This window comes from Protopterus annectens, chromosome 13.part0 (assembly GCF_019279795.1).
Source record: "Protopterus annectens isolate FY-2018-M chromosome 13.part0, PAN1.0, whole genome shotgun sequence".
In the NCBI taxonomy this organism is placed as follows: Eukaryota; Metazoa; Chordata; order Ceratodontiformes; family Protopteridae; genus Protopterus; species Protopterus annectens.
The window spans coordinates 1239898443-1239920085 of record NC_056747.1 but is presented as its reverse complement, the minus strand read 5'-3'; the positions used below and the strand labels follow the sequence as shown (position 1 = coordinate 1239920085).

The window sequence follows — 21643 nt, the reverse complement described above, 5'->3', positions numbered from 1 at the left end:
GAAGAGAGTTAGACATGGACTCTGCTTCACATGGTTGACTGAAAATTAAGATGCATCATAAATTTCTCCCCTGACACTAACATCCTACAAGACAGTCTAATCCAAAACAAACGACTGGTGCCAAAACCACAGATTAAAACTCAATGCAAAGAAGTGCATTTTAGTACCTTTTGGAAAAATGTCTACCCAGGCAAATTATTCCATTGACAAGACACACCTAAGAGATGACCCAACAGTTAGACATCTAGGAACATATGAAGACAGTAATCTGACCTTTGTCTTACTATCTTGGTAATGTGTTGGTCAATCATTCTATGTTGCCAGACTTAAAAAAAAGTGTATGGCATCTAGATCCAAGGAAGTTATAGTACCACTCTACTCATCCCTTATCAGATCCATTGTTGAGTACAATGCCCTCCATTATGTATCTGACTAGCCATAAGGAACAGTTGAAAAGCCGCAGAGGTTCCTCAACAAGATAATCCAGGATATTAACACACTGTCCAAGGAAGACTGACTGTACAGACACGGCCATAAGGCAATCTACTACAGTTTGTTGAGAGGCAATCTGGAACTGACATATAAAGCATCCTAAGATCCAGTCCTGATGGAGCGTTTACACATCCACAAAATGAGCAGCACCAGAAAAGTACAGTTGTGTACCTACCATAAATGTAGATGTTCGAGTGTATTCATTGTTGCAGTCATTACACTTCGGTTATCCTGCTGGCAGGCTACCTGCAGTCGGCCACAATTCCAAAGTCTAGGTCCGGCATTGGTTGCTATCGCCTCTTCCCTGACGTCAGTGCACCAGGGGTATAAAAGATGCAACAGACGCCATTTTCTTCAGTTTTTCTTGCCCCAAATGTCAGGTGCCCCCAAATAGGTACGCTGAAAAAAATTACGCCAAAAAGCGATGTACTAAAATAAACATTTCCTTCATCTACAAGCAAATACACCACATAGGTTGTATAGAAGTGAGAAGTACAGAAAAGTCCCAGCAAAGAAAAGGGGGATGGTGGGTGGGTAACCTGGACTGCGACAGTGAATACACTCGAACATCTACATTTATGGTAGGTACACAACTGTACTGTGTTCATCGTGTTTCACTGTTGCAGTCATTACACTTGGGTTGAATCCCAAAGCTGAGGTTGAGTGGCTGGGCCTAAATAGGATTAGGAGAGGCTACCAGGCCCTGCAGAACTGCAGTGGCAAAGCCTGCTCTGGATTTAGAATAGATAGGTAAGTGGTAGTGCTTGGTGATGGTGTGCACTGAACTCCAGGTTGCAGCCTCTAAAATGTCTTTGGTTGGTACTCCTCTGAGGAAGGCTGCTGAAGTGGCTGCTGCTCTGGTAGAATGTGGCCTAATGCCCTCAGGCACTGACTTGCCATGTTGTGAATAGCAGAAGCGAATGCAGTGTCCTATCCATTCTGAAATAGTCTGCTTTGAGATAGGCTTTCCTTGTGATCCTGCAGCATAAGCTACAAACAGTTGCTCAGTTTTTCTGAAAGCTTTTGTTTTGTCCAAGTAGAATCATAGCTGTCTGTGTATGTCCAAAGCATGCAGAAGTCTCTCCCCTTTATTCTGGGGGTTTGGATAGAATGTTGGCAAATGAATGGTTTGGTTAAGAGCCACACTGGATACCACCTTTGGCATAAATGTTGGGTTTGTCCTTGGAGAGACCCTGTCCTGATGAAAAATGATGAAAGGTTCCACTGCCATTAATGCCTGTAACTCTGAGACTCTTCTTGCTGAAGTTATTGCTAGGAGCAGAGCAGTCTTCCATGATAAGAATTTTATATCAGCTGTATTGGCTGGCTCAAAAGGAGGCAGTGTGAGTTTTTCTAAAACAAAGTTGAGGTCCCAAGTTGGTGTTGGTGCTCTCCTTGGGGGTCTTATGTTTTCTGCCCCTCTGAGAAACTGTCTTAGTAGTGGATGAGAGAAAATAGTATTGCAATGAGCTGAAATGGCAGAGGCATGGATCTTAATTGATGAGAAGGATAGGCCTTTGTCCAGCATCTCAGTTAGGTATTGTAAAATCTGAGGTATATTTGGAACAAGTGGTTCGAGTCCTTGTGCCTGGTTCCAAGCACAGAATCTCTTTCATTTTTCTGCATAAGATTTCCTGGTGCTGGGCCTCTTGGCTTTTAAAATGACATCCATAACAGCTTTACAGAGAGGTGTGGTCCGAGTGGCTATATCATCTGCCATGCTGCCAGATTTAAGGTTCTGAGTTGACTGTGCAGAATCTGATTGTTTTGTTGAGTCAGAAGATGAGGAATTTGAGGTAAAGGCCAGGCTGGGCCTTGAGACAAGCTCTTTAGGATTGGGTACCAGTGCTGGCGTGGCCAGTCTGGGGCAATCAGGATCATTTTTGGCTTCTCTTGTCTGACTTTTAGGAGTACCTTGGGAAGAAGAGGCAGTGGAGGAAAGGCATAAACTGTCACGGTTTTCCAGATGAATATTAGAGCATCCACTTTCCATGCTTCTGAGTGATAAGTTCTTGTGCAGAATCTCGGTAGTTGGCAGTTGTGAGGGGAGGCAAAAAGATCTATGTCTGGGCGTCCCCATTTCCTTGTCATCATGCTGAAGACCTGTGGATTTAGTTTCCATTTGTGAGGATCCATGAGATTTCTGCTTAGTTCGTCTGCCAGTGTATTTTTCATTCCTGGCAGGAATTGTGCCTGCAGATGTACTTGATAGGTCAGGGCTGTGTTCCACAAAGTCATGGATTGCCTGCAGAGGGGGTAGGAATGTGTGCCCCCTTGCTTGTTTATGTACCACATAATTGTGGTATTGTCCGTCTTTAGTAATAGTTGTCCTGGTTGTAGTAGATCCTTGAAGGCTGTCAGGGCATTCTGTACAGCTAGCATCTCTTTTTGATTGATGTGAAGAAGCATTTGTTCCTTGGGCCACGTGTCCCGAATACATTTTCCTGCCATGTGTGCCCCCCAGGCATAATCCGATGCATCTGTTGTTATTGTCTGCCTAGCTGTGGGTAAGGTAAAAGGCTGTCCCTTGTTGTGGTGACAGGCCAGTGCCCACCATCGAAACTCCTGTTGCAGGCAGGGAATTAGAGTTATTATTGTTTCCAGGCTGTGGCAATGTTGAGTCCAAACACTTTTTAGATACCATTGTAATTTCCTCATATGCAGTCTTGCATATGGTATTAGTAGAATGCAGGATGCCATGAAGCCCAGGGCCTGCAGAATTTTTCTTGCAGGGAGCTGGGTCTTTGTTGCCATCATTTGAAAGTAATGAGTCAGTTGCCTTTGTTTGTCTGGCATGAGATAAGCCATCTGGGCAGTTGTATTTAAGCTTGCACCCAGGAATATTATCTCTTGAGAGGGCACTAGTTTTGATTTCTTTTTGTTTACTGTGTACCCTAGGCAAATTAGTAATCTTTTTACAAACGCCAGATGCTTTAGTAGAATGTCCTTGCTCTCTGCTTGAATAAGGCAGTCGTCCAAGTAGGGATATATTTGAATTCCTTTTTGTCTGCAAAATACAATTACTGGTGCCAGGCATTTTGTGAAGACCCTGGGCACAGTAGATAAGCCAAAGGGCAGTGCAGAGAATTGGTAATGCACTGAGCCAGCTATGAATCTGAGGTATCTTCTGCAAGATTGTCTGATTGGGACATGCAGGTATGCCTCCTTGAGGTCCAAAGTAACTAGCCAAGCCTTCTTGCCCAGCATGGGTAGAAGTTGCTGCAGTGTTAACATTTTGAATTTTGGAACATCCAGGAAAGTATTTAGGATTGACAGGTCCAGTATTGGTCGCCAGGCTTTGTCCTTTCTGGGTACCAGGAAAAGTCTTGAGTAAAATCCTTGTCCCTGTTCTTGTTGTGGTACTCTCTGAATAGCTCTCACGTCCATGAGAGCAGAAATTTGTTTTTGTGCCTCTGCCCATTGGTTTTGTGGCAGGTCCGGCATACCTTTTGATTTTGGAAGGGTGTGAAAGTGGAACCTGTAACCCTGAGAAACAATATTTAGTACCCATTTGTCCTGGGTGATCATGTGCCAATTTTGTGAGAAAAGTGCTAGCTTTCCCCCTAAGGGTGCTGCCAAAAGGTAAGTGCTTGGCATTTGTAGAGGGAAGTCATTGGGACTGTTTCCTATAAGGTTGTGATTTGTCTTCTCCTCCTTTGGGGGCTGAAGCACCCCATTGTTTAGGTCTGTATGAGCCTTGGGGCTGAGATCTGCCTCTTGGGCATCTGTATCTGCCTCTTTGTGGCCTGTCTGACACCAGAAAGGACCAATTTTTTGAAGGCCAGTTTCTGCTACACCTAGGTGGTTGAACCTGTAAGAAATCCTTTACAGTCTGCATTGATTTTGCTTTATCCTCCATTTTCTTTAACACCTCTTCTGCTTAACACCAAAATATCATGCTGTAGTGGAGCATCCAATAATTTTACTTTAACATGTTCAGGTAAACTTTGTTCTTTCAACCAAGCATGCCTTTGAATGACAGAGCCTGTAACTGCAGCTCTACAAGAAGCCTCTAATGAATCAAAACCACATTGCAGAGTATGCTTTCCCACTTGTTCAGCTGCATGCAAAAAATCCTGCATTTCCTTATTGTCAGGACATTCTGAGTTTGTAAGCATTTTCTGTTTTAACAAAGACATGAGGTACTATTGATATTTAAACATGTGAAACTGGCAGTTTAAAGTTCTTACAGCTAAAGTAGTAGAAGTGTAAACTTTTTTCCCCCATCTATCCAGAGCTCTAGAATCCTTATCACAGGGGACAGGGTTTTTTGCAGTGGAAGCCTTAACCCCTTTGGGACCCTGAGAAATTGTTTCTGGGTCAGCAGCAGGGTTTTTATAAAGAAATTTATGAGAGTCTGGGACCCTGTAGTACCTGTCTGGCTTGACTGGTGCTGGGGGTAAAGAATCAGGAGACAGATTCAGAGAAAACATCAACAATATCAAGCACAGGGGGGATTGCCAGGGGCCTGTGCTGAGGCAATAAAAAAAGTCTCTGAGCCTTTTCTTGGATTCTGAATAATCTTGGCTCTCCCAAAGGAAATGCTCCCTCATGGTGTGTAGGGTTTCCCCAAAAGAATAATCCTCAGGCGGAGAGGCTAAAGGTATAGATTCTTCAGCATCAGAGTCCTCATAGGGAGGGAGAGAATATCCCTGATCTGAAGAGGAATCAGAGGACATAGAAACCTGGTCAGAAGAGTCATAGTCAGTGTCTTGCCTAGGCCTTTTATCAGGAGGGGGATGGGAACCCCTGATCAAAGTAATTAGGTCCTCGGCCATTTTAAGCATCTGTTTCTTTGGCATGGATGACTGTCCAGGAGAATGCTGTACTTGTTTCCTTGTCTGTAATGGTGTTTTTGACTTTGCCTTGGCTGCTGTAGTGGACTTAATAGTAAGCTGTGAAGGTCTGAAAACACCCTCAGAAGCCGATGCCTGCTCAGCAGCTCCCGACACATCTGAGGGGATAGTTTCCGCAGGCCCAATACCTTGAGTTTCCAGAGGCCGAGGAGTCTCCAGGTAGGAGTCGGATACGGCCTGTGGCTCTGAGGTAGCGGGTGTCAGGGGCTGCGAAAGTGCCTCACTGAGAACCGGCGACTGGCCTAGAAGAGGCTTCGTCGGTTTTGGATCTCGGATGCCTGTCTTTTTCCTTGTCTTTGTGCTTTTTATGAATTCCAGTCGTCGGGTGTTCCAACAGCATTATGTAGTTAAACCTTCGGCCAAAGTAATGTAAAGCAAAAATCAAACCGAAGCTTAACAGTGCGTTTGTTGAATCTAGTACAAAACCGACAACTAGTGACGTCATGGTCAGGGCCTAGGCAAGGAATACAGTAAGAGTGAAAATCCTTATGAGGTATTTGCTTCCCACAAGAAATACAATTGTTAACTTTTACTGACATCGGTCTGGAGCAAGAAAAAGTTTCCCCAACGGGGTAGTTAGCTTTATTGAAGACTTCGGTTCTGAAATTCGATTTCGAAAATCTCAGGAGTCGGCCGACTGGCACTTGCGAACTGCTTTTGCTTCGGGCACCGCGCGGCAAGAAAGACTGAAGAAAATGGTGTTGGTTGCATCTTTTATACCCCTGGTGCACTGACATCAGGGAAGAGGCGACAGCAACAGACGCTGGACCTAGACTTTGGAATTCTGGCCGACTGCGGGTAGCCTGCCACAGGATAACCCAAGTGTAATGACTGCAACAGTGAAACACGATGAACATCACCAGATCCAAGGATTTAAACTCTGCTTTCAGCACAGATATGTGACTCAAAGGATCCTCATGCTCTGGAATAGGCTCCCCATTCACGTGAAGCAGAGTCCATCTCTTAACCCAAATGTAATCTTAAACACTGAATAGGAAATCACAAATTCCTGCCCGGGCTAGCCTCCATATCTCTTCAAGACAGAGGCTGATAATAAACAATCACTAATTAATGTACTCCCCCACATAACATTTTAGCAGCCTCCTAGCAAACATACCCCTTCTAACAACATTCCCCATCCCCAATTAAAATGCACATGTTGCCAGAGGATGCACCTGGGTCACATTGCTAGGCTTATAAAGGCCCTGGTGGTCATTAGCTTAGTATATACCTAAGAGACAAGAGGATCATGATGAAAATACATGACAAAATCATATGCAAATTAGACAAACAGATGAGTTGCTGAACTACAGGCGAGCTTAAGGAGGAAAAAGTCTGGGGAGGAATAATTTCAAAGACCTGAGGCAGTACAGGAAAAGCAGTACCTGGCTTACCAGTACCCAACAGGTAACCAAGGAACACAATGGTAGCTAGGAGTAATTACTGAAAAAATACAGAGGGTAGTTAAGTACTGCTGTAATCAAAATGGATCAAGGAAGGAATAAAAGGAACTCAAAGAGTTGCAATGTAGAGGAATATGAAAGAAAGGCAAAATAGTTGAAGCTTAGTTTTTATTTTTATTTATTATTTGTTGACAAGATTAATCCCACTAGGCTAGTAGCTTTTTTTTCAAGGGAGATTTGAAATTTTATTTACACTACTTGGGGAAATTTGGCCATGGCATGTTGCCACAGTGGTGCAGTGGTTAGCATTGTTGGCTCACAGCAAGAGATTCTCCAGTTCGATTCTCAGCTGGAGTGCCTTCTGTGCGGAGTCTGCATGTCCTCCCCGCAGTCGAGTGAATTTAAAGATATGCAGGTAGGTGCGAGTGTGTGTGGGTGTGCCTTCTTTGAAGGTTGGGTGCCAGGCTGGCAACTCGACATCGTAAAAATTCACTGCCAATCATTAGCGGACCGGAGTTCCGCTGTGGCGACCCCTAACCAGGAAAAGCCAAAAGATCAAGGAACTTCTCCTGCAGGTGCCATGGGATCTTTTACATCTACAGGATCTACCATCAACTCAGGCAGATGGGACCTTGGTTTAATGTCTCATCTGAAGGGCAAATGAAGACATGATTAAAAGATGTCAGAGAATAGAAAATACTAACAAAAGGAGAATGTGGCAGGTTTCATCCAGGAGCAAAAGGAACCCAAGTTATCACGTTTATTTATTTAATCCTCTTTTAAAACTCAGTAAGGCAGAATGCAACAGGAAGCTGTCTGAATGGAATGTGGGGTTCAAAGTGTAATCAGAAGGCACAGGACTCATTACAAGATAAATGGGAAACTGTAAAACTTAATAAATAGTGCTGAAGAGGTAGAAATTACCCATCCAAAATGCATTCTTCATAAAAACATTGGTTTTCAATATGTCACTTCAAGACATGTAACCTTATTCTGAAAAAATGCAAAACAGTTTTACTTATCACATTTTCCACACACCTAACTCAATGAATTACTGGAAAAATATTTAGAACAAAGACAAAATTGCTAAAAGGAAGGCAAGAGGACAAAGACACAAAGCGCAAATAAAAATGAGTAAGCAGGAAGCCAAGGGGTAAGATGAACATTACAACAAAGAAAGATGGGCATAATTAGGTCCCAAATCACTTACAGTATAAAATCAGTAAGCATTCCTCTAGTAGCTGATGTTCTGAAGAACAGGGAAGTGCAAATTAATTTAGCAGTTAGTCTTATCAAAGCGACACATACCATGAACTACAAACACGAAATGTTAAGCATACAAAGTGCAGGAAAAAGCTAGGCTTTGGTTTCTAAGGCCTGGATTAAAATATATTTCTCAAAGTGTGTGTGCGCGTGTAGATTTACTACTAAAGAGCAATACTATGAACCAATGTTGTAAAATGACAAAATCATAACAAACATTACATTTGTGATAGGGATTCAAGTGCATCAATCCATTTTACATACAAAATGGCCTACCCAAAATGCACTTAATATGATCTAAGCACAGTTCTAAAGGCGCAGATGTGTTTTCTATTTTACTTTGGTGACTTGCTCCTTTCTCCTGCAGTTGCTTAGCATCCAAAATTTGAAACCGTTAAGATTCTTACAGATATTTAAGACAAATACCTACAACTAAACGTAAATGTTATTTGGGCACAGTGATGCTAGGGAGGAGTGCCTTAAAACATTCTGAGGAAAGCAAAATACAAAACAGATGTATGAAGTCTGCATAAGGGTATAGGTTTTGGTATAGTATAGGAACATGTATTCATGGATAAATATGTGAATTTCTGTAGTCCATTTGCCAAGTTATTTTCAATTACTTGTAAGCGTGTATGAAAATGAAACTTCATGCATCAGTACAATATCATCTACCGACATGCTGTATATATGACCTTGTACATATGTACGCATGCATGTATTTACTTTTGAAAATGCACAGACATACCCGTTTGGAGAGTCTGGGTTAGTAACATAAGCAGATACTCACACTTAGACTGCTGAAAAATGCTCCTCCAGGACACGGAGTCTGCATTCACAACTGCAACAAACAACATCACACATTTAGCACATTGCAAGACAAGTATAGTACATTTAGCCTTTGTCTATTAAAATCCCTGTTTTAAGCATTCCTTGAAAATGTCCATGACTAAAAAGATTAAGACCCCTTGAAAATGTCCATGACTAAAAAGATTAAGACCCCATGTGAGAAGACTCAAAACTACCACAATTAAACCCCAATGCAGTCATATCAAAAATATCATCCTGTCTTTCAGACATTTTCTGAGCACTTTATTTTTTCACTCACCTCTGACCAGATACACTATTATTCTAAAATGCCTTGTCTGCAGTTTCAAGCTTGGTACAGTTTTAGGTGAGGAAATGCTGGGAAGAAGACAAAGAAATTTCTGCAGAGTAAACTTCAGAAAATACTACTCCACTTGAACAGTGACTAAAGCTGGGCAGATAGGATTTAAGTCTGGGTCTCAACTCTTGGCAATGTGTTCTCTATTAAACTGCATCATTGTGCGGTATAGCATGGACTTGACGCAACAAATAACCAATCACATCTCATCTAATAGGCCTGCTACATTGGCTGTGTCAGTTTCTACGTCTGATGGTGTACTGATATGGCTACTGCTGTATATGCTTCAGTTTTGCTGCCATTTTCTGCAGTGTTTGCATTCCCATCTTATTCTGGGAATGACAAAAAAGATTTCTTAAACATTCTGCTGTTTTCTGTCATTTAAAGTATATCCATTTGCAAGGAAAAACAAGGACTACACATTTCATATGTGACAGTATGATTTTTTACTGGTGAACATAAATCATCAGTTTCCCGAAGATTTGCATGGGTGAGTTCAGGACCTCTGGAATAAAGACATGTAGGTTCTAAATACAGACACAAAAAGAAGCACTTGGTGAGTGTATGGAAAGCAAGAACGTAATACTTGCACTTACAGAGTGCAAAATAGATCAGCAAATGGACACTTAGACAGTTAAAAGTCTGGTTTGGAATGATGAAACTTCTGCACCAGCCCAGAACTATAGTCTAGGTGACTTGGGTCAGATTAGTGGCTCAGGAGCTTAAAGATGTTGGCAGGGGGAAAGCAGTATGTTCCCCTATTACATGGCACACCTCATCACAAAAGGTTTCTCATCCAGAAAAAAAGAGGTCATTGTTCCCCTCTACTCATCACTCATTAGACCCATTATAGAGTACAATGCCCCTTTTGGTATGTACCTAACAAGACATCTACAACTGAAAAGGCAGCAGAAATACCTCACAAAGAGGATTACTGGCCTCAAACAGATGCCAAATGCAGATCAACTCAAAAAACTCCAGCTTTACTCCGTTGTATATCGCCTACTCAAGAGGCGATCCCTGCCTAACATACAAAGCTATGTCAAACCCAGAGCTGTTGGAGATGCTCCACTTAAAGAAATCCCAATCCCTCCAAGCTACACGCTCTAGGGAACTAAATCTTGTCAACACAATAAACAGAACATGCTGGAGGGATAGATTCCTGTCCCAGAGACTTCCCATACTCTGGAACAGACTACCTACCCATGTCAAACAGAGCTCCTCATTAGCACTCTTCAAGAAAAATCTTGATGATTGGATGGGAAATAGGAAATTCACCCTGGGGATCACTTCTGTGGCTCTGCTTGACAGGGGCACAGGAAAATAATTTTCTTGGGTGGCAAAAGCCACGGTACCTTTTTGGCTAGGCTTATATAGGTCCTAGGGCCAATAGACTAGTACCTACCTATGAACCTATGAACCACTGGGGTGGGGAATTAAATGAAAAACAGAAACAATGCCTCAGAAGAGGGGTGGCACTTGGGTGTGCCACCTGGTGATAGTTCAGCTCTCCAAGTCACCATCACGTGTGGCAGCCTTTATTAGCAAGTGTACAGGGGCATGCACTCAAGAAAAGGAGTTGTGGGCCCCTGCAGTGATGTAAGTAACTCATCCCCCTGGGATCTGGTAATACAAAGCACTTTGATTACTGGGAAACTGGTAAGGACACAAGCATGGCTGTCTATATAATGCAGTCTAGACAGCATAATGTACTGGGGTAATTCCCTAGTACAGGGCAACAAATGGGTACAGCTCAGTTAGGGAAGGCTCAACTGCTGGCAGCTATAGGAGCAAAAACACCTGGGGGGAATTATGAAACGTGCTGCTATGATGTGGCAGTACAGCTCAGACACCAAAAGGGTATGATTGACTAATGAGCTTCACCTTGTACAGATGGCTTCTATTCCCTCAGTCTCTACTTGCATGCTGTACAGTTATGAGCAAACAAATTAACCAAAACAGTGCTCCCATGGCATTCCTGAAAGGGAAGCAGCTGTACCACATTAACTTACCTGGTTGACAAAATAAGTAACAAAATGATAAGAAAATGGTTCACAAAGCCAAAGTCTTAAAAGAGGCAAGTGTATTTTAGGCACTTGTTTGGGTGTTTCATATAAAAAAAAAATTGTGGAATTAAAATCCATGTCCAGTGGGTCTTCTCACCCCTATTTTATATATTAATTTTAAGTAAATATTACCTCCTGCAAAAATTTCAGCAAACTCTGCGTGCAAGAATTACTTACTCGGCTTCATTTTTGACACTATGGTACAGATGGTAGTGCACACTGGAGATTAAATGTCAGGCAAATCGCAGAAATATACATATTCTGAAGAATAGTTATGTATTTAAAAAAAAAAAAAAGTACCTTTAGAAAAAGATGTCTGCTGAGCCTGAAGTCTGATCTTCACAACATCCAATGGTGTGACTGTAATTTACATAAAAAGATAATTAGGGTTGTTAGCATGATAACAGCCTCATTATCAGGGGACTCATTTTCAAATCATACACAAAAACACAGGACAACTGATGAGAACTTTATAAAGTTTGCTAATGTGTTCTTATTTTTGTTCTAAGCTGCTTTTACAGAATCCTATCACAAAGAAAAATTTTGTTGCCTCTCAAAAAAAATAAACAAATAAATACATTTTCTTAATCGCTACCTAAAAATACAAGGATACCCGAGCCATCCATCTATCCAGACATCCATCCCATCCATCCAGGGTCAGCTGAAGACTATTCCAGTAAAGAATAGTTGTGTAAGAACTTACAATAACCATAGATGTCCTCCACTTCCATGTTGCAGTATTCATAACCTTAGGGAGTTGCTGCCTGCACCACCAGACATCCGGCCAGTATACCAAAGTTTTAGAAACCGGGGTATGTGTGACATTGCATGCAAGGGCCATAAACTGATGTTGGCTATATCTGTGACATCTGCACATACCCAACTCAGAAATTGGTTGCCGCATAGAAACAGAGTGACAGCAGGAGGAAAGATCCCAAGCCAAATTTCCCCAGACATACCAAACAAACAGTGTAATAAGTATGTCCCAAAAAACAAGGGTGGTGGTGGGTGGGATTGCATACTGCAACACGGAAGAGAAGGACATCTATGGTTATGATAAGTTCTTACACAACTAATCTATGTCTTTCTATTCTCATGTTGCAGTATTCATAACCTTAGGGAGACTATCACAGCTCTCTAGGAAGTTGCATGGGGGGTAGGTAGGGGAGCAGAGTCAATGAGACCCAGCAGGATGGACCTAGCAAACCCTGCTCTAGCTCTGGAGATCAGAAACAATTTGTAATGCCTGGTAAAGGTATTTACAGAAGACCAAGTTGCAGCCTCTAGGATAGAGGCATAATCTACACCCTTAAAGAAGGCTGCTGAAGAGGAAGCTGCTCTGGTGGAATGGACCTTGACAGATGAACTCAGCTGGCTTCTATGAAAGGAATAGTAAAAGGCTATCACCTTAGAAATCCAAGGGGCCACTGTGGATTTAGACACTGCCCTGCCAAGTACTCTAGGGTAGAAGGAGACAAAAAGGTGGTCAGACTGACAGGTTTTGTCTTTTCCAAGGAGAATCTCAGTTGCCTATGAACATCCAGGGAATGCAAAGCCCTTTCTGAGAGTTCTGTGGCTGAGGGTAAAAGACAGGGAGATTAATGGTCTGATTTAAGGAAATGTCATTAACTACCTTTGGCATGAAAGAAGGGTTAGTTATGAGACAAACCCTATCTTTATGAAAAATAAGATCGGGAGGAGAAGCTATAAGGGCTTGGATCTCAGAAAACCTCCTGACAGAAGTAAGAGCCAGTAGCAAGACTGGTTTCCATGTACAGAATTTTAGGGTGGATAAGTGGGCTGGCTCAAAGGGGGCCAATGTAAACTTTTCCAGCACAATGTTAAGGTCCCAAGGAGGAGGAATAGGCTTACGAGGGGGTCTTATGTGAAGGACCCCTTTCAAAACCAGCTTGACTTCCAACCTGGAAGTTAGAGGTGGAGTCAAGGGAAGGTAAGCAGAAATAGCAAGAGAGGTGTACTTTTACTGATGAGTATGTAGTCCTGAATTTAGTAACTCACACAGGTAGGAAAGGACCAGTTGAAAAGAAACTAGAAATGGGTCCTGTTTTCTTTTGAGGAACCAGTGGGAGAATCTTTTCCACTAATAACTACTCTCTCCTTGTTCTAAGTTTCCTGGCCTCCTGCAGGACATTGAGTACATCCTCAGAGTATAGGTACCTAAAAGGAATCAGAACCCTATCACCCATAGTGTCAGTTTGAGATTGAGTAGGTGAGGGTGAATAAGGGATCCCCTGTCTTGTGTGAGTAGGTCAAAGCGGTGAGGTAACCTGTGGCGATTGCCCTGGATTGGGAGGTACAGTAGGTAGAAAACAATGCAGTCTTGGTCAAAAGGGAGTCACCAGCAGGATTTTTGGTTTGTCCTTCTGTATTTTCAGGACTTTGTGAATCAGAAGAAAAGGAGGGACGGCATAGACGAACATGCCCTGCCAAGAAAAAAAGGTGTCCACCCTCCATGCTTGTGGATGGGGAGCCTTGTGCAGAAGAGGGGTGGCAAACAGATCTGCCTGAGGAATGCCCCACCTGTGAATTCGATCCTGAAATACCTCCCTGTGAAGCATCCATTCGTGGGAGGGGGTCAAGGTTCTGCTCAGGGTGTCTGCCATCCCATTTTCTTCTGATGGGATGTAAACTGCCTGCAAGTGAATTTGAAGTGCCAGGGACCATATCTGTATAGCCAGACTGCAGAGAGGGTACGACTTTGTTCCTCCTTGCTTGTTTATGTACCACAGGACAGTCATGTCTGTGATGACCTTCAGGGTGCCTGGCAGAAGGACGCCTTGGAAGGCCTGCATAGCCAAGGATAGGGCCTTTAGCTCTTTTAGGTTGATGTAGTCTTTCCTTTCTTGAATGGTCCACTCCCCCTGTACTTTTTGCTGATTGTTGGCGTGGTGAAGGACTCCCCAACCTGAATCTGATGCATCTGTGTACAGAAGCTTTTTGGTGGGGGAATCTGCAAGGGTACCCCTTGATTGAGGGTAATGGTGGCAATCCACCAGGAGAGTTCCCATTTTAAACAGGGAAGAAGAGGAAGTTTTGTTTCTAAGGGATGAGAGTGTTGGCTCCAAGAGTTTCTCAAGACCCAATGAAACTTCCTCATGTGCATCCTGGCTAGATGGATCATGGGAATCAAGGAGGCCATGTACCCTATTATCCTGACAAATTCCCTGGTTGAGATGGTAGTTAGAGGTAGCAGGGAGTTGAAGAAAGTACAGTTGTGTACACTTACCATAAATGTAGATGTTCGAATGTATTCACTGTTGCAGTCATTACATTTGGGTAATCCTGCTGGCAGGTTGCCCTCAGTCAGACAGAATTCCAAAGTCCTGGGTCCTGTGTCGGCTGCTGTCGCCCCTTCCCTGATGTCAGGTCGTCAGGGGTATAAAAGAAGGAGCCGACGCCATTTTCTTCAGTTTTTCTTGCCCCAGATGTCAGGTGCCCCCTAAAATGGTAGCCAATATATATATATATATATATATATATATATATATATATATATAAATACATGCAGCAATATAAACTTTACCTTCATCTACAAGCAAATACACCACATAGGATGTATAAATTCAGAGAAGGAAAGAAAAGTTCCAGCAGAAAAAAGGGGGATGGCGGGTGGGTAACCTGGACTGAAACAGTGAATACACTCGAACATCTACATTTATGGTAAGTGTACACAACTGCACTATGTTCTTCGTGTTTCACTGTTGCAGTCATTACATTTGGGTAAAGTCCCAAAGCTATGGTTGGGAGGCTGGAGCTAAACAGCATTAGAAGCGGCTATGAGGCCCTGCAGACCTGCAGTGGCAAAACCTACCTTGAATTTAGAGTAGAGTGGCAGATGATAGTGCTTTGTAAAGGTGTGCATTGAACTCGAAGTAGCAGCCTCTAAAATGTCTTTGGTTGGTACTCCCCTGAGGAAGGTGGCTGAAGTGGCTGCAGCTCCGGTTGAATGTGGCCTAATGCCCTTAGGCACTGGCTTGCCATGTTGAAAATAGCAGAAACGAATGCAGTGGCCTATTCACTTTGAAATAGTCTGCTTTGAGATAGCCTTTCCTTGGATCCTGCAGCATATTCCACACTAGTAATTGCTCTGTCTTTCTGAAAGCTTTGGTTCTGTCCAGGTAGAATCTAAGCTGTACGTGTACATCCAAGGAATGTAGACTTCTCTCCCCCTTGTTCTGTGGATTTGGATAAAAAGTTGGCAGATGAATAGTTTGGTTAAGAGCCACACTGGACACCACTTTAGGCATAAATGTCAGGTTTGTCCTCAGAGAAACCCTGTCTGGATAAAATATGATAAAAGGTTCCACAGCCATGAGTGCCTGTAGCTCTGAAACTCGTCTTGCAGAAGTTATTGCTAGGAGCAGAGATGTTTTCCAAGATAAAAACTTTATATCAGCAGTAGCAGCTGGCTCAAAGGGAGGCAGGGTGAGTTTTTCCAAGACATAGTTGAGGTCCCATGCAGGTATTGGTGATCTCCTTGGAGGCCTTAAATGTTTGGCTCCTCTGAGGTACTGCTTTAATAAAGGATGAGAAAAGATTGGTGGCTCTGTATTGTAATGAGCCGAAATGGCAGAGGCATGAATTTTAATTGATGAAAAAGATAGGCCTATGTCCACCATCTTAGTTAAGTATTGCAAAATCTGAGGAATATTTGGTACAGCTGTATCAGTTCCTTGTGCCTGGTTCCAAGCACAGGATCTCTTCCATTTTCCAGCACAAGATTTTCTAGTACTAGGCCTTCTGGCTTCAAAATGACATCCATCACAGCTTTACTGAGAGGTGTGTTTTGTATGATTACATTATCCGCCATGCTGCCAGGTTTAAAGTCCTGAGTTGGCTGTGCAGGATCCGATTGTTTTGCTGGGACAGTAGATGGGGTATTTGAGGTAAGGTCCAAGCTGGGCATTGAGACAAATTCCTTAGGATTGGATACCAGTACTGGCAGGGCCAGTCTGGGGCAATCAGCATCATCTTTGGCTTCTCCTGTCTGACCTTTAGGAGTACCTTGGGGAGGAGTGTCAGTGGAGGAAAGGCATATACTGATAGGTTTTTCCAGCTGAAAGATAGGGAGTCCATTTTTCATGCTGGTCTGTGATAAGTCCTTTTGCAGAATCTTTTTAGTTGGTAGTTGTGAGGGGAGGCAAACAGATCTGTGTCCGGGCATCCCCATTTCCTTGTTATCATGCTCTAGACTTGTGGATCCAGCTGCCACTCGTGGGGATCCATGAGGTTTCTGCTTAGTTCGTCTGTCAGAGTATTTTTCTTTCCTGGCAGGAATTGTGCCTGCAGATGGACTTGGTAAGTCAATGCTGTGTCCCACAAAGTCATGGCTAGTCTGCAAAGGGGGTCAAAATACGTGCCCCCTGCTTGTTTATATACCACATGACCATGGTGTTGTCGGTCTTTATCAGTAGTTGTCCCGGATGAAGTAGGTCCTTGAAGGCTGTCAGGGCATTTTGAACAGCTAGCATCTCTTTTTGATTGATGCATTCAGTTAGAGGACCATGTGCCCTGAATGCATCTTCCTGCCATGTGGGCCCACCCAGGCATAATCTGATGCATCCATTGTTAGTGTCTGCCTGACTGGGGTAATATGAATGGCTGTCCCTTGTTTTGGTGACAAGCTTTCGCCCACCATTGAAACTCCTGTTGCAGGCAGGGAATGAGAGTAATCATTGTCTCCAGGCTGTGGCAATGTTGAGTCCAAACACTTTTTAGGTACCATTGAAGTTTCCTCATATGCAGTCTTGCATATGGAATTAGTAGGATGCAGGATGCCATGAAGCCCAAAGCCTGCAGAATTTTTCTTGCAGATAACTGGGCCTTTGTTGCCAACATCTTGAAATAGGTAGTCAGTTGCCTTTGTTTGTCTGGCGTGAGATAAGCCATCTGGGCAGTTGTATTTAAGCTTGCACCCAGGAATATTATCTCTTGAGAGGGTACTAGTTGTGATTTCTTTTCATTGACTGTGTACCCTAGGCATGTTAGAAGTCTTTTCGCAAATGCCAGATGCTGTAGAAGAATGTCCTTGTTCTCTGCTTGAATTAAGACAGTCGTCCAAGTAAGGATATATTTGTATTCCTCTGTCTGCAGAATGCCATTACTGGTGCCAGGCACTTTGTAAAGACCCTGGGCACAGTAGATAAGCCAAAGGGCAGTGCAGAGAATTGGTAATGCATTGAGCCAGCCTTGAATCTGAGGTATCTTCTGCATGATTGTCTGATTGGGACATGTAGGTATGCCTCTTTTAGGTCTAAAGTCACAAACCAAACATTCTTGCCCAGCATGGGCAGAAGCTGCTGCAAAGTTAACATTTTGAATTTTGGTATATTCAGGAATGTGTTCAGAATAGATAGGTCCAGTATTGGTCTCCAGGCCTTGTCCTTTCTGGGTACCAAGAACAGTCTTCAGTAAAATCCTTGTCCCTGCTCTTGCCCTGGTACTTGATGATTGGCCCCCATGTCCATGAGGGATGAGTCTTGTTTTTGTGCCTCTGCCCATTAATTTTTTGAAAGATCTGGCCAGCCGTTTGCCTTTGGCAGGGTAAACTTGTAGCCTTGTGACACTAGGCTTAGAACCCACTTGTCCTGGGTTATAATGTGCCAATTTTGAGAAAAAAGTGCTAATTTTCCCCCTAAGGGTGCTGCCAGTAGATAAGTGCTTGGTGCAGGCAGGGGGAAGTCATTGGGATCTTTTCCTGTAAGGTTGTGATTTCTCTTCTCCAACTTTGGAGGTAGAAGCACCCCATTGCTTTGACCTGTATGAACCTTGCGCCTGGGATCTGCCCCTTTGAGGTCTAACACAAGAAATGACCAATTCTTTGTAGGCCAGTGTCTACTTAACCTAGATGGCTGTACTTGTAAAAAAATCTTTGACAGTTTGCATAGATTTAGCTTTGTCCTCCACTTTCTTTAACACCTCTTCTGCCTTAACACCAAACAAAGTATCATGCTGTAAAGACCCATCTAATAATTTAACTTTCACATGATCAGGCAGATTTTGGTCCTTTAACCAAGCATGCCTCCTGATTACAGAACCCGTAACTGCGGCCCTGCAGGAGGTCTCCAAAGAATCAAAACCACATTGCAAAGTATGCTTTCCAACTTGTTCAGCTGCATGCAATAAATCCTGCATTTCCTTGTTTTCTGCACATTTAGAGTTTAACAACATTTTCTGTTTAAGCAATGCCATGACATGTTGCTGATATTTGAGCATATGAAACTGACAGTTTAAGGCCTTTATAGCCAAGGTAGCAGATGTGTAAACCTTTTTTCCCCATCTATCCAGTGCCCTAGAATCTCTGTCAGTGGGGGTAGGGTTTTTTGCAGTGGAAGCCTTAACTCCTTTGGGACCCTGTGAAATAGTCTCTGGGTCTGCAGCAGGGTTTTTAAAAAGGAATTTAAGAGAGTCAGGAACCCTGTAATACCTATCAGGCTTAACATGAGCTGGAGGTAAGGAGTCAGGGGTAAGACTAGGCTTCGAAAACACATCACCGACAATGTCTAACACAAGTGGAATGGCTAGAGGCCTGTGTTGAGGAAGTAAAAGGAAATCTCTGAGACTCTTTTTAGATTCTGAAAAATCTTGGCTCTCCCAGTGGAAATGCTCCCTCATGGTATGCAAGGTTTCCCCAAAAGAATAGTCCTCTGGAGGAGAAGCTGAAGGTATATATTCTTCAGCATCAGAATCCTCATAGGGGGGAAGAGAATATTCCTGATCAGAAGAGGAATCAGAAGAAATAGAAACCTGATCCGAAGATTCATAGTCAGTCTCTTGCCTAGGCTTCTTATCAGGAGGGTGACGGGAACCCCTGATCAAGTTAATCAAGTATTTGGCCATTTTGAGCATCTGTTTTTTGGGCATAGAGGCCTGTCCATGTAGCTGTTGAGTTTGTTTCTTTGCTTTAGTCTTTGCCTTTGAAACTGAAGTCGGTTTTCGGTTTAATGTAAAGATGTTTAGGTCTGAATACACTCTCAGAAGCCGGTGCCTGCTCATCAGCTCCGGACCCATCTGAGGGAACAGTATCCGAGGCTCCAATACCGGGAGTTTCCAGCGGCATGGCCGACTCCACATGGGAGTCGGTAGCGGCTTGCGACTCTAAAGTAGCGGGCATCAGGGGCTGCGAAAGCGCCTCACAGAACCGGCGAGTGGCTTAGGAGAAGCTTTGTTGTCGGTTTTGGGCCTCGGTTGTTTATCTCTCTCCTTTTCTTTGCATTTTTGTGAACTCCGGTAGTCGGACGACATTTCTGAATAATTAAACCGGCATCCAAAATGGTTTAAAGCATAATCATACTGACGCTTAATAGTGCGTTGGTTAAATCTAGCACAAAAACGACAACCAAAAACGTTGTGATCAGGGCCTAGGCAAGGCATACAGTAAGAATGAAAGTCCTTATGAGGTACTTGCTTTCCACAAGAAATACAATTATTTACGTTTTCTGACATTGGTCTGGAGCAAGAAAAAAGTTTCCCCAACGGGGTACTTAGCTTTATTGAAGACTTCGAATCTGAAATTCGAACACAAAAATCTCAGGAGTCGGCCGACCGACACTTGCGAACTGCTTCTGCTTCGGGCACTGCGCGGCAAGAAAGACAGAAGAAAATGGCGTCGGCTCCTTCTTTTATACCCCTGACGACCTGCCGTCAGGGAAGGGGCGACAGCAGCCAACGCACAACCCATGACTTGGAATTCTGGCCGACTGAGGGAAACCTGCCAGCAGGATTACCCAAATGTAATGACTGCAACAGTGAAACACGAAGAACATCAGACAAAGAAATCCTACTTTCTGGGTAGGAACAAGGACTGACATCAAGTCTGTCTGTATCCTGCTCCCCAGGAAGACCAGGTCTTGGGAAGGAGTCATTTGAGACTTTAGGCAATTCACTGTGTAGCCTAAACTCTGTAGAAAGTTGCAAACCATGTCCAGGTGTTTGGACAGGGTTAGCGGATCCTGGTGCAGAATAATAATGTCGTCCAAGTAGAAATAAATTTGTATGTCCTGCAGTGTGCAATGGCTAGGGCTAGGCACTTTGTGAATACTCTTGGTGCTGTTTACAGGCCAAAGGGTAAGGCAGAAAACTGAAAATATGATGAACCCACTGAGAAACTTAAATATTTTCCGTAAGGTGGGAAGATGGGGATATGTAGGTAAGCATCCTTCAGATCTAGTGCGGCCATGAATGCTTGTTGAGGTATGAGGGGAAGGAGGTGCTGCAATGTGAGCATTTTGAAAGTGGGCACTCTGAGGAAGAGAATGAGGTAGGATAAGTAGAGGATGGGTCTCGAAGGGCCATCTTTTCTTGGGACCAAAAACATCCTTGAATAAAATCCCTTGGCTAACTGATCCTCTGGTACTTTTTCTATAGTCCCCCAAGACAGAAGTAGGCTCAGGATAGAAGGAAATAGTGGCATCTGATTGTGGGGGTTTGAGGTATTCCCTGAAAGGGGGGAGTAACCCACCAAGCCAATGTATCCCCTCTGGATGATGGTAAGCACCCACTTGAGCGAGGTGATTTTCTGCCAGGTGGGTAGGGAGAGGGTAAGACGCAGGGATAGTGGGGGGGAACTGGTTCAGAGAGGAGAGTCACAGTGGAGGAGCTCTGCCTTGGCCTGGCTGCATCCGAAAGGATGATGGCATGGAGGTGGTAGAAGACCTGGGAGCAGATTGTATTCTGGTATGCCTCCATCCCCTTGAATGAGAAGTAGAGGGATGGCAGGACTGCCTCTTGACAAAGCTAGGTCTTTGGGGTAATTTCTATGAAATCTGGGGACAGGAGAGACTAGTAAATGTTTTAATTTTTTTAAGCCTTTTACCTGTAGAGACTTTACTAACTCTGCAGAGACTGCTCCAAAAAGGGCTTTTTTGTCCAAGGGTGCATCCAGCAACTTAGCTTGGACATGCAAAGACAAAGGCTGAAGTCTCAACCATGAAAATTTCCTTAATACAGAGCCAGAAGCAGCAGACTTACAAGAAGCTTCTACAGCATCATAGCTGCACTTAAGAGTGTCTTGTCACTTGAGAGACCATGGAAACGAGGGTACCTAATTGTACCTTAGCAGGAGATTCTGGCATCTCTGATAGAAGAGAAGAGGCCTTGGTGAGGGAATCTAAAGCAAATTTGGCCATATGGGTCTGTTAATTAATAGCCATAATGGCCAAGGTGGAGGACGTATATACCTTTTCTCTAACCTGTCCATAAATTTGCTATCTTTATCCATTGGAAACAGGGAAAAGGAAGGTTCTTGCCTGGAGGACTTATCAGGTGACCAAAAATTTTGGGGGTCTGTAAATAATTTTTTAAAAACCTTAGCCAAAAAAAGTGGGGCTCATTAGGTGGAGAGTATCCTTTTTTAATGTCAACCTACTTAGAAGTCCA

General features: G+C 43.4%; 1 protein-coding gene across 5 annotated transcripts in view; it reads right to left on the bottom strand.

Moving 5' to 3' along the window:
- Positions 1-21643, bottom strand: part of LOC122788226 (solute carrier family 25 member 39-like) — a 389064-nt gene that overhangs the window by 196880 nt on the left and 170541 nt on the right. For 4 of the 5 annotated variants that reach the window (XM_044055249.1, XM_044055252.1, XM_044055251.1 and 1 more), the window contains exons 3-4: positions 11546-11605; positions 8805-8855 (exon numbers count right to left, since the gene is read on the bottom strand). In XM_044055249.1, the coding sequence (XP_043911184.1) occupies positions 8805-8855; positions 11546-11605 (111 nt within the window). The remainder of the gene's footprint in view (positions 1-8804; positions 8856-11545; positions 11606-21643) is intronic. The other variant, XM_044055253.1, reaches the window with a different exon arrangement.